Genomic DNA, 13,306 nt, shown 5'->3' on the forward strand with positions numbered 1-13,306 from the left:
TACAAAGCCCATATTTATTCCATTAAAATTCATGTAGTGATGACATGTGCACAAGTAGATTGAGTGCTGTATTATAGATGGGCTTCTCTGGCGGCTCAGCAGTAAAGGATCTGTCTGCCAGTGCAGGAGACACGAGTTTGATTCCTGGGTGGGAAAGATCCCCTGGAGAAGCACATGGCAACCCACTCCAGTACTCTCGCCTGGAGAATCCCATGGACAGAGGAGCCTGCCAAGCTGCAGTCCATGGGGTTGCAAAAAGCTGGACTCAACTAGTGACTAAAAAACAGCAACAGTATTACAGATAGATTTCAGAAAGTCCTGTGAAAGAATAGAGGTGGGAATTTTTATTTATTTTCCTGGGTAAGGTTAGAGATGTGCTGCTGGGCTTAGTCGCTCCATCACGTCCAACTCTTTGTGACCCAATAGACTGTATCCTTCCAGGCTCCTCTGTCCATGGGGATTCTCCAGGCAAGAATCCTGGAGTGGGTTGCCATGCACTCCTCCAGGGCATCTTCTCAACCCAGGAATCAAACCGGGGTCTCTTGCATTGCAGGAGATTCTTTACCAGCTGAGCTACCAGGGAGGCCCAGGGTAGGGATAGTATCAGATAAATCTTTACAGAGGGATGATGTTTGATGTGAGTTTGAAAGAGTATTCATATGTTTTCTCAGGAGCACAAGGTGGAGTGAGTGATCATTTCAGAGAGAGGGACTCTATATTTTAAAAGCTGAGAAGCTTGCTGACTTCTCTATCTTAAGTATTTAGTGTAATAAAATCTCAGAGGAAGAGTGAATGGTCATATGGTATTTGTGTTTACTCCTAGAACAACTGCAGGAATCTATTGTGTTTATCTTTACTCACTTGTTTATTTTTGGCTGTGCTGGGTCTTTGTTGCCGCCTGTGAACTTTCTCCAGTTGCTGGCAAGCTGGGGCCGCTCTTGTTGTGGAGCAGGGCTCTGGAGCTTGTGGGCTCAGTAGTTGTGGTGCTCGAGCTTAGTCCTCTGTGACATGTGGGACCTTCCCAGACCTGGGATTGAACTGGTGTCCCCTGCACTGGCAGGTGGATTGTTAACCACGGGGCCACCAGGAAACTCCCCTGTAGATATACCTTTACTTGTGAGCACACATTTAGCTAGAGTGCAGAGTATGCAGTAGGATGTTTGACAGGTAACAGTTTGGCCAGATTGCTGTAATTTTATGTTTTATTTTGCTTCTGTTTTTCCTGACTTGGCTTTTTCTGGAACTATTATAATGATACAGAATAAGTAGAGTGAGTATTCCCCACCAAGTACATTTTTATGCATGTTAAAAGAAAGGAGTGACTTGCTATATAAAATTAAATATTTTTAAAGTACCAGCTCTGTGCCAAGAATTTTGTGACATGCTGGGAATACAAAAATTAAGACCGTGTTTTTAAAGTCCTTAATTAAATTCACTCCATGGTGTCCCCTCGATCTTTTTCCCTGAATCTGTGCTTTGCCCCTCACAGAGTTAGCAGTGTCCTCTTTTGTCCACCACTATACCTTGTAGGTATCTCTATTTTTTTTTTATTCATTGATTAATTCAACAAACATGTGACAAACATGTGACACTATTACCTGTGACACCATTCTGGGAAATAGCAAATGCTTGAGTAATACAGTATAAGGCAGTGATGAGCACATATTTGAAGAAAAAGAAAACATAGTGAGAGGACTGTGACAGATCCTGCCCTTTTATACAGAATGCTCAGGGGAGACCTTAATGAAAAGGTAATAAGACATGACAAAACGAGTGACAGAACCATGCAGATATCTGGAGGAAGACTGTTGCGGGCAGAGGGAATGAATGGCGTGGAGAGTTTCTTGGGGAAGGAGACTCACTAGAGTTAGGGAAACAACAGGCAGGCAGAGGGAGTGAATGGCGTGGAGAGTTTCTTGGGGAAGGAGACTCACTAGAGTTAGGGAAACAACAGGCAGGCAGAGGGAATGAATGGCGTGGAGAGTTTCTTGGGGAAGGAGACTCACTAGAGTTCGGGAAACAACACGCAGGCGCGTTTGGCAGCAGCGCAGCTCAGGAGGGGACTGTGCAGGACTACAGGCCAGCGTGTGCATAATGTGCCAGGGTATGATTTTAGATTCAGGTTTCATTCTTAAGTGTGTTGACAAACCATTGCAGGTTTCAAGGTAAGAATTTTAGGATTTTGCATTTTATTCTCAAATATATTGGGGATTCATTTGAACATTTTGAGTAGGTAAAAGATACGATTTACGTTTTAAAAAAGGACTGTCCTGGCTACTTTGAATACTTTGACTAGACCATCGGGCCACAGTTGGAAAGAATGACCAGTTAGGAAACTGTTGTACTGGTCTTGCCAGGAGAGGGTGCTTGAAATGGGTGATACTGATGGAGGTGGGGAAGGGGTTCAATTCAATATATGTTCAAAACGTATATTCAAAACATATATTTTGAAGGTATAGTCTTCTACTCATAGAAGAAATATAGACTTCTCATATGGGATGTGAGAGAAGAAATAAGGACAACTCAAAGATTTTTTTGGTTTGAGAAATGGATAAATCATTGTGTTATATACTGACAAAGGAATTGGTTTCAAGAATTGCAGGAAGAGTTCATTTTTTTTAGCACTTTAACATGCTTTATGGTTTCCTCTGATTCCCTATGAGACTGTGAAATTCTTGATTTCAGGGACTAGGTTTTATAGTCTTTGTTTAATCAGCCCCTAGAACATGACTTGGCAAATTAGAGGAACTCAGCACATACTTACACTTGTTGCTTTTGTACATTAGTACATGCATAAATGCTCTATTGGAGATGATAAACTAATTTTTTGTTAAATTTTATAATTGAGAAGGGTTAATATTTCCTTTCAAATAATTAAAAATGAAGAATTGAAAATTAAGTGTGCTATTTATGATTAATTATTGCTAATTGGAATTTTTCTTTGTAGGTGGCACATTTTTACAATTCTATTGATCAACAGATGATTCAAAGTCAGAGACCAATGATGTTACAATCTGCCCTAGCGTTTGAACAGATAATTAAGGTAAATGGACTTTTTATATTATTATAATTAGATTTTACACGTAAAGTGTTTCTTATTTGTTGGTTTTTAGTATACCCCTGAGCTTACCATAGCCATTGATCTAAGGCTATATGTTTTAAATCCAAGTGTTTAGAACCCTTACTTCTATAATAAATATATTCAAAATTATATCTGTTGATATTTCTAAAGACAAAGCTTATTTTGAGGATTTGAGTCATGACGAGTAAACAATTATATTTTTTGGTCAGTTACTAAGTTGTGTCTGACTCTTTGTGACTCCTTGGACTGAAGCATGACAAGAACTCTTTTTTTCCCCCAGAGCTTGCTCATATTCATGTCCATTGAGTTGGTGATGCTGTCTGTAGCATATGTCTCATCCTTTGCCACCCACTTTTCCTTTTGCCTTCAATCTTTCTCAACATTAGGATCTTGAAAATGAGTTGGCTTTTTGCATTAAGTAGCCAATGGCAACCCACTCCAGTACTCTTGCCTGGAAAATCCCATGGACAGAGGAGCCTGGTAGGCTGCAGTCCATGGGGTTGCTAAGAGTCAGACATGACTGAGTGACTTCACTTTCACTTTTCACTTTCATGCATTGGAGGAGGAAATGGCAACCCACTCCAGTGTTCTTGCCTGGAGAATCCCAGGGATGGCAGGGCCTGGTGGGCTGCTGTCTATGGGGTCGCACAGAGTCAGACACAACTGAAGTGACTTAGCAGCAGCAGCCAAAGTATTGAGGCTTCAGCTTCGGCATCAGTCCTTCCAATGAATGTTCATGGTTGATTTCCTTTGGAATTGACTGGTTTGATCTCTGTGCTATCCAGGGGCTCTAGTCTTCTTCAGCACCATAATTCAAAGGCATCATTTCTTTGGCAGTCAGCTTTTTTTATGGTCCAACTCTCACATTCATGCATGACTACTGGAAAAACCATAGCTTTGGTTAGATGGACCTTTGTTGGCAAAATGATGTTTCTGCTTTTTAATACACTGTCTAGGTTGGTCATAGCTTTTCTTCCAAGGAGTGTCTTTTTGTTTTTTAATTTATTTTTTTATTGAAGGGTAATTGCTTTACAGAATTTTTTTGTTTTCGTGTGTTTGTTAGCCATCTGCATGTCTTCTTTGGAGAAATGTCTGTTTAGGTCTTTTTCCCACTTTTTGATTGGGTTGTTTGTTTTTCTGGTATTGAGTTGTATAATCTGCTTGTGTATTTTGGAAATTAATCCTTTATCAGTTGTTTCATTTGTTATTATTTTCTCCCATTCTGAGGGTTATCGTTTCACCTTGCTTATAGTTTCCTTTGCTGTGCAAAAGCTTTTACATTTAATCAGGTCCCACTTGTTTACTTTTGTTTTTATTTCCATTACTCTGGGAGGTGGGTCATAGAGGATCTTGCTTTGATTTATGTCGAGTGTTCTGCCTGTGTTTTCCTCTAAGAGTTTTATAGTTTCTGGTCTTACGTTTAGGTCTTTAATCCATTTTGAGTTTATGTTTTTGTATGGTGGTAGGAAGTGTTCTAATTTCATTCTTTTACAAGTAGCTGTCCAGTTTTCCAAGGAGGGTCTTTTAATTTCATGGCTACAGTCACTGTTCACAGTGATTTTGGAGCTCAAGAAAGTCTGTCACTGCTTTCACTTTTTTCCCTTCTGTTTGCCATGAAGTGATGAGACTGGATGCCATGATCTTAGTTTTTTGAATGCTGAGTTTCAAGTCAGTTTTTTCACTCATTCACCCTCATCTAGAGGCTGTTTAGTTCCTCTTCATTTTCTGGTAGAGTGGTATCATCTGCTTATCTAAGGCTGATGATATTTCTCCCTGAAATCTTGACTTGAGCTTATGATTCCTCTAGCCTGGCATTTCACATGATATAGTAAGTATGTGAGTTAAATAAGCAGGATGACCATATATAGCCTTGTCATACTCCTTTCTGAATTTTGAACCGGTTCCATGTTCAGTTTTAATTGTTGCTTCTTGACTCACATACAGGTTTCTTAGGAGATGGGTAGGGTGGTCTGGTACTCACATCTTTTTAAGAATTTTCCACTGTTTGTTGTGATCCACACGATCAAAGGCTTTAGCATAGTCAAAGAGGCAGAAGTAGATTTTTTTTTTTGGAATTCCATTGCTTTTTCTGTGGTCCAATGGATGTTGGCAATTTGATCTCCAGTTCCTCTGCCTCTTTGAAACCCAGCTTCTACATCTGGAATTTTTTGGTTTGTATACTGATGAAGCCTAGCTTGAAGGATTTTGAGTATAATCTTGTTAGCATGTCAAATGAATTCAGTTGTACAGTAGTTTGAATGTTCTTTGACTTTGCTCTTCTTTGGGATTGGAATGAAAAGTGACCTTTTCCAGTCCTATGGCCACTGCTGAATTTTCCAAATTTGCTGGCATATTGAGTGCAGCACTTTCACAGCATCATCGTTTAGAACTTGAAAGAGCTCAGCTGGAATTTCACCACCTCCACTAGCTTTGTTCGTAGGGATGCTTCCTAAGGCCCACTTGACTTTGCACTCTGGGACGTCTGGCTCCAGGTGAGTGACCACACCATCGTGGTTACTGGGTCATTTAAAATGTTTTGTATAGTTCTTCTATGTATTCTTGCCACCTCTTCTTAATCTCTACTGCTTCTTTTAAGTCCTTAATCATTTCTGTCTTTTATCATACCATCCTCGCATGAAATGTTCCTTTGACACCTCCAGTTTTCTTGAAGAGATCTCTAGTCTTTCCCATTCTATTGTTTTCCTCTGTTTCTTTGCACTGTTCACTGAGGAAGGCTTTCTTACCTCTCTTTGTTATTCTCTGTAGCCCTGCATTCATATGGTAACCCTGCATTCATATGGGTATGTCTTTCCCTTTCTCCCTTGCTTTCCACTTCTTTTTTTTCCACGGCTATTTGTAAACCTCTTAGGACAACCACTTTGCCCTCTTGCGTTTTTCCCTTTGGGGTGGTTTTGGTCACTGGCTCCTGTACAGTGTCACAAACCTCCGCCATAGCTCTTCAGGCGCTCTGTCTACCAGATCTAGTCCCTTGAATCTGTTTGTCACCTCCACTGTATAAGCATAAGGGATTTGATCGATGTGTTTGAACTGTGGTGTTGGAGAAGACTCTTGAGAGTCCCTTGGACTGCAAGGAGATCCAACCAGTCCATCCTAAAGGAGATCAGTCCTGGGTGTTCACTGGAGGGAATGATGCTGAAGCTGAAACTGTAATACTTTGGCCACCTGATGTGAAGAGCTGACTCATTTGAAAAGACCCTGATGCTGGGAAAGATTGAAGGCAGGAGGAGAAGGGGATGACAGAGGATGAGATGGTTAGATGGCATCACCGACTCGGACATGAGTTTGGGTAAACTGCAGGAGTTGGTGATGGACAGGGAGGCCTGGCATGCTGCAATTCATGGGGTCGCAAAGAGTCGGACACGACTGGGTGACTGAACTGAACTGAACTGATACCTGAATGGCCTAGTGGTTTCCCCTACTTTCTTCAATTTAAGCCTGAATTTGGCAATAAGGAATTCATGGTCTGAGCCACAGTCAGCTCCGGGTCTTGTTTTTGCTGACTGTATAGAGCTTCTCCATCTTTGACTGTAAAGAACATAATCAGTCTGGTTTCGATATTTACCATCTGATGATGTCCATGTGTAGAATCGTCTCTTGGGTTGTTGGCAAAGAGTGTTTGCTGTGACCATCATATTCTCTTGACATAACTCTGTTAGCCTTTGCTTCATTTTGTATTTCAAGGCCAAATTTGCCTGTTGTTCCAGTTATCTCTTGACTTCCTACTTTTGCATTCCAATCCCTTGTGATGAAAAGGACATCTTTTTTTGTTGTCGTTAGTTCTACAAGGTGTTGTTCTTCATAGAACTGGTCAACTTCAGCTTCTTTGGCATCAGTGGTTGGAAGATAGATTTGGATTACTGTGATGTTGAATAGTTTGCCTTGGAAATGAACTGAGATCATTCTTTTCTTCTTGAGGTTGCACACAAATAATGCATCAGACTTTCTTGTTAACTGTTGAGGGCTACTTCATTTCTTCAAAGGCATTCTTACCCACAGCATTAGGTATAATGTTCATCTGAATTAAATTTGTCTGTTCCTGTCCATTTTACTTCACTGATTGCTAACATGTCAGTGTTCAGTCTTGCCATCTCCCGTTTGACCACGTCTAATTTACCTTGACTCGTGGGCCTAACATTCCAGGTTCCTATTGAATATTATTCTTTATAACATTGGACTTTACTTTCACCACCAGACACATCCTCAACTAAGCGTCATTTCTGCATTGGCCCAGCCTCTTCATTCTTTCTGGAGCTATTAGTAATTGTCCTCTACACTTCTCCAGTAGCAGTTTGGACACCTTCCAACTTGGGGGTTCTCATCTTCTGGTGTCCTATCTTTTTGCCTTTTCATACTATTCATGGGCTTCTCCTTGCAAGAATACTGGAGTGGTTTGCCATTTCTTCCTCAGGTGGACCACATTTTGTCAGAACTCTTCAGTATGATACATCCATCTTGAGTGGCCATGCATAGCATAGCTTCATTGAGTTACACAAGCCAGTATGAGGCTGTTTTCCATGAGGGTGAAATAATTATAATTAGCATATGTTAAATGAGACACAGTAGGGGACAAAAACTGAGATGGGAAGAAAAGGAACGCTAAAGTTCCTTGTACTCCCCTTGCCACTCACTCTAGGGATTCTAATTTATTTACTTTTATACTCTGTCAGTACAACACCAAGTAGTGTATGTAATTGCTCAGTAAATTTTTGAATGGATTCACTGCATATTCTGTTGAATATTATAATTGTTTAGTTTCACCATTCATCAGCTATTTATTGAAGGTCACTGTATGGCAGAGACTTTCTTTGTCTTACCATTTGTCAGTTCAAGTGAAGTGTAGAAACTTTGCTTGTAGTTAGGTCTCTTTACTCCATTCACTTATTTCATCTTAATTATTTAGTATCTTCTATACACAAAGAACACTGTATCAGATGGAGTTTGCTTCAGTCATCAAATATCAATAAGAAATTTATGAGAAGAAGGATAGTTTATTTTTTTATTTGCATTTTCTGCATCCTAACATTCTCTTTTCCTTTCTGAAGTTCTATGCTTTTTTAAAAAATCATTTTCTTCTTATTGAGAAAACTTTCTTTAGCCATACCTTGAGTAGGTTTGCTGGTGACAAATTCTCTTAGTTTTCCTTTGAGAATGTTTTTATTTTCCCTCGTTTTTGAAGGATGTTTTCAGCAAGTGTAAAATTCACAACTGACAGTTGTTTTCTTTTAGCACTATTTTTTGAGTGTTTTTTTTTTTTTTAATTTAGATACTAAGAAGTAGTTAACATATTAAAATAAATCAGAATCAAATACACATTAGTAATAATGGCAAACGTTTATGGAGTACATACTATGCTAAATGATTTGTATAAAATAACTCAATTATTAGATAGTCCTTTATTTGTATGAATATACATGCATACACAGATATGGATACACATACATTTATAGATTTTTTTGGTATATGTTATAATTTCATCATATCATCATCATTTCTGTTTCATACATGAAACCCATGCCTTTAAGAGGTTCAATTACAAGCTCACTCATGGCAGCTAGCAAGCAGAATGCATAGGACTTGAACTCAGAACACAAATGTTCAAACACTACCCCCAATTGACTATTCAGATGCTACATTAAAAAAAAAAAAACTTTCCAGAATTGCTGTTCTCATCTATTCATATATCCTTATAGTATAAGCAGCAATTTGTACATTACAGTATGTTTTTCATAATTAAACTTTTGGTCATTTGTAATGAGGCCACGGACCTACAATCCTAAGGCATTTCCTGTTTTCCGGAGGCAGGGTTTTCTTAGCACTTGTCTTTCCACATTCTATCATTCATTATTTTTTAATTAATTAATTTTAATTGGAGGAGAATTACTTTACAATATTGTGGTTTTTGCCGTACATCGACATGACTCAGCCACGGGTGCACGTTTCCCTCCTCCTGACCCCCAGTCCACGTCCTCCCTTCTCCACCGCTCAGGGTTTTCCCAGAGCGCAGGCTTTGAGTGTCCTGCTTCAGGCATCGAACTTGAAAGTGTCGTTCCACTTCCTCTTGTCCCTCGGGGTTTCAGCTAAGAAATCTGCTGCTATTTTCATTCCTTTCTAAGTGACTCTTTCTCTCTGACACAGTGAGGTATAGCTGGAGGACAGGGTGAGTGTATATATTAAATTTCTGCTTGTGTCTGCAGATGCCATCCTGACAAAAGTGGAGCACTGCCTCGCACTGCTTCCTTTTTAGCTGGGTGCAGTGGAAGTCTAGTGTCCCCTTTTGCCTTCTGACGACTTCCCACCAAAGCAGGATACCAGTTGGCGGTGTCTTATTGCCTCCATGAAGAGGATCCGCCCTGCTCCCCCCCTGAGCTCTGGGACCTGGTGGGAGAATGCGGAGGGCTGGTGCACACGCTCTGTTGCAGGCTGGTGAAGGTGGCTGCCCCGCCTCTGTCAGGCGCCACTGACCTAGCAGGGGTTGGAAGAGAAGCGCCTCTCCTGGTCCCCTGAAACGGCAGAAGTGGCTGGGTTTCTACTCTATTGGGTTGGAGTAGGGGGTGTGTGTGTGTGCTTAGTCACTCAGTTGTGTCTGACTCTGTGACCCCATGGATTGTAGCCCACCAGGAGTAGGGTGTATATCATTAAAAGGTTTTCTGTCATTCAGCCACTGTTTTCCTGGTCCTCTGGCTAGAGGGAACAGGCTTCTTCTGGAGCCTTTTTCTGTTTGCCTCTGGGGGTGGTTCCAGGTTGTAGACTTCTCCAGCATCCTGTCCGGATATATGGGACACACTAAGGAAATCCTGGTGTGTTGTTCCTTAATCCCCAATGTTTCTAGGCTGTCCACCTCCTTAGTTTTATCTTTTAGTCTTCCTATGCTGTTTGGTGTGTTATGTCTGGGTTTTTTAGCTATAAGAGGGACAACTTGTAAGGAATGGAGCTGCTCAATCCTGCCCAGAATGCCTTATCGTTTATAAAATGGAAAAACTACTGTGTGCTCTTTTATTGCAGGTTAGTGTTATGGACAGTTGTACTAATGACGTAGAATATTGAATCTTTAAAAAAAAAAAAAGAACTATATTTGAACACTGTCATTTGTTGTACCTTAGAATTCAAAAGCAGGAAGTGGGGGAAAGTCACACATTACTTGGGATAATCCTAAAGAATTAGAAGGCTACATCCAAAAACTCCAAAATGCTGCTGAACGACTTGCCACTGAAAATAGGAAACTGAGAAAATGGCACACTACATTTTGTGAAAAGGTATATTTTATTTATAAAATTTAATAAGCTATGAATAGTATTATTTAAAAAGTAATTTGATACACTTTTAAATAACTTCTTATTTGGGAATAATTTGAGACTTAAAGTTGCAAATAAAGAGTTCACAGTTGTCCTTCACCCAACTTCCCCTATTGTCAACAACTTATGTAACCATAGTATGTTTATCAAAACTGGGAAATAAACTTTTGAATTTTAAAACTTTTTCATTGAAGTCCTTTTTCTTTTCAAGGGTCCAATCCCAGATCCCACCTTGTATTTACATTTTAAGGTTCTATAGTCTCTTCTCCCTGAGTCTTATCTTGTGTTTCATGACCTTGATACTTTTGATGAGTACTGATCAATTATTTTGTCTGTTGACTTGATTCTATATGATACCTTCTCATTTTTAGATTGAGATTATATGGTTTTAATAGGAATACCACAAAAGTGATATTTTGCCTTTCTCAGTACATTGATCAGATATTGATATGTGTTATTATAGGTTGAGTTAATTTTGATCACTTGGGTAAGGTGGTGCCTGTCAAGTTTTTCTATTGAAATTTTTGTGTTCTAATTTTTTACAGGTGGTAGTTCTTATGAACATTGATTTGCTTCGGCAGCAACAGCGGTGGAAAGATGGATTACAAGAATTGAGAACTGGCTTAGCAAGTGTCGAGGCGCAGGTAAAGTGTGTTTTACTTTATGTCTACACTCTGAAATATGAAATTTTCAGAATTTGAATATATGAATCGATGAAAAGTTCATAAAGGTTATCTGTAAATCTTTGCTAATGAATTGCTCATAAATTTAGAATTTAACTGAATTATGTATAAAGACCATAAATTAGCAGCACATTTACAAGTAAAAGTACAAGTTTTATTTGTCTTACGGAATGCCAAATCCCTCAATTTAGACTCTGTAAACAGTTTTTCTGACTTTGTGCTTAAATATCTACATTCATTAGTTTTCTTTTAAAAGGTGATGTCTGTTGTGACAAAGTTAAGTGTAGGCAGAAGTCAAATTACTGAAATAACTCTGTTTCAGAATTTTTTTTTTGTTATATTTCAGTAAAATGTCATTTCCACATATATTTTGATATTAGATGATCTGTGTAAAAGTAGTTAGCACAGAATCTACCTTGAGATGTTAGTGGAATATGAGGTAGGTGTTTCAAACATTTACATATATTTTTTGGTTCAAACTGTAAAAAATAAATAAAAATTTAAGTATTAGAATTTATATGTTTATGGTTATATGGAAGCAGAAAAAATATGTAAAGTATTATCATGTTTTTAATGTGCAGTGGATTATTTAGGGAGTGGGAAGGGAATAGAAGAGTTATATTTGATGGGAATTTTGAAAAAGGGCTAAGAAATTTATAAGATATGGTTTCTGTTATTATTGTTGTTTTTATAGGATCATAAAATAAAGTCCACATATAAAATTCATTTACTAGTAACTTGATTTTTAAAATTTTGCTGGTCTTGTGTATATTATTTATGAGCACAAAGATTAGAGATTTTCATATTTGACTTTAGATATACAAGTAGCAATTAATATATGTTTAAGATATTTAAGATGAGGGATTTTTGGCTTATAATTTTACCAAATGTTACATAAAAGCATTAAATGAAAACCCATTCTACCACCTAATTATTAAATTAAAAAATGTGACTATAACTTACTAGGGATTTCAAGCAAGTGACATGCATGCGTGGAAACAGCACTGGAATCATCAAGTGTACAAAGCTCTGGAGCATCAGTATCAGATGGGCTTAGAAGCACTTAATGAGAATCTGCCAGAAATAAATATAGATTTAATATACAAGTAAGATTTTTAAAACCCAATTTAGTTTTCAGTATATAATTTTTCGGTAATTTATATTTTAAGGTTATTTATTTGCTTTCAGACAAGGACGGTTGCAATTCAAGCCTCCTTTTGAAGAAATTCGAGCTAAATATTATAGAGAAATGAAGAGATTCATCAGCATTCCTAATCAGTTTAAGGGAGTGGGTGAAGCAGGAGATGAATCTATTTTTTCTATTATGATTGATAGAAATGCAAGTGGATTTCTGACTATTTTCAGCAAAGCAGAAGATCTGTTTAGGAGACTGTCAGCTGTTTTACATCAGCATAAGGTATGGGACATGAAATTGTCCTATTATAATATTCATCTGATTGAATTAGTATTAAATGTACAACTCAATAATTGATATTGTGTGGCATAAAATAAAAATATGCAAACCAGAGGGCCAAAGTTGAGGATTCTGTTAAAATCTAGATTTATGCTACAAATTTGACTATTTGAAGATTGAGAAACTAATTTTTCTTTCTTTTCTTCTTTTGAATGTTATATCAACTTGGAATTTGATATGACTCTCTTGTGTCATTTTTAGTTCCTTTCAGGAAAATATATATAGAAACATTTATCCTTTTCTTCATTCTTTGGATTGAGAATATGCCATGGAGGGAAGCCTTCTACATTAATGAAATTGACATGATTTAATTTCTTCCTTTTGTGTAGATAAATGTGAAAGTGAAAGTTGCTCAGTATGTTCGACTCTTTGCAAACTATACAGTCCATGGAGTTCTCCAGGCCAGAATACTGGAGTGGGTAGCCGTTCCCTTCTCCAGGGGATCTTCCCAACCCAGAAATCAAACCCAGGTCTCCCACATTGCAGGCAGATTCTTTAACTGAGCTGCTGAGGAGGCCCAGGAATACTGGAGTGGGTAGCGTATCCCTTCTCCAGCGGATCTTCCCAACCCAGGAATCAAACTGGGTCTCCTGCATTGCATGCGGATTCTTTAAGAACTGAGCTATGGGTGCATCATACTAACTCTTCAGAAATAAACTCTAATTATATTTATTGTTCATTTTATTGATCCTGAGGAGTGACTGAGAATTCAGTAAATTTTTTAACTGCCACTGCAGTGCTTCTGCATTTTATT

At 38.4% G+C, this 13,306-nt stretch overlaps 1 protein-coding gene across 3 annotated transcripts in view; it reads left to right on the plus strand.

Annotated features, from left to right (window-relative positions):
* The window catches only part of DYNC2H1 (dynein cytoplasmic 2 heavy chain 1), a 399,828-nt gene that overhangs the window by 25,529 nt on the left and 360,993 nt on the right, over positions 1–13,306 (plus strand). For all 3 annotated transcript variants that reach the window (XM_044929811.2, XM_044929812.2, XM_044929810.2), the window contains exons 13-17: positions 2,948–3,043; positions 10,204–10,356; positions 10,941–11,039; positions 12,045–12,184; positions 12,267–12,495. In XM_044929811.2, coding sequence (XP_044785746.2) covers positions 2,948–3,043; positions 10,204–10,356; positions 10,941–11,039; positions 12,045–12,184; positions 12,267–12,495 — 717 coding nt within the window. The remainder of the gene's footprint in view (positions 1–2,947; positions 3,044–10,203; positions 10,357–10,940; positions 11,040–12,044; positions 12,185–12,266; positions 12,496–13,306) is intronic.

This window comes from Bubalus bubalis, chromosome 16 (assembly GCF_019923935.1).
Source record: "Bubalus bubalis isolate 160015118507 breed Murrah chromosome 16, NDDB_SH_1, whole genome shotgun sequence".
Classification (NCBI taxonomy): domain Eukaryota; kingdom Metazoa; phylum Chordata; class Mammalia; order Artiodactyla; family Bovidae; genus Bubalus; species Bubalus bubalis.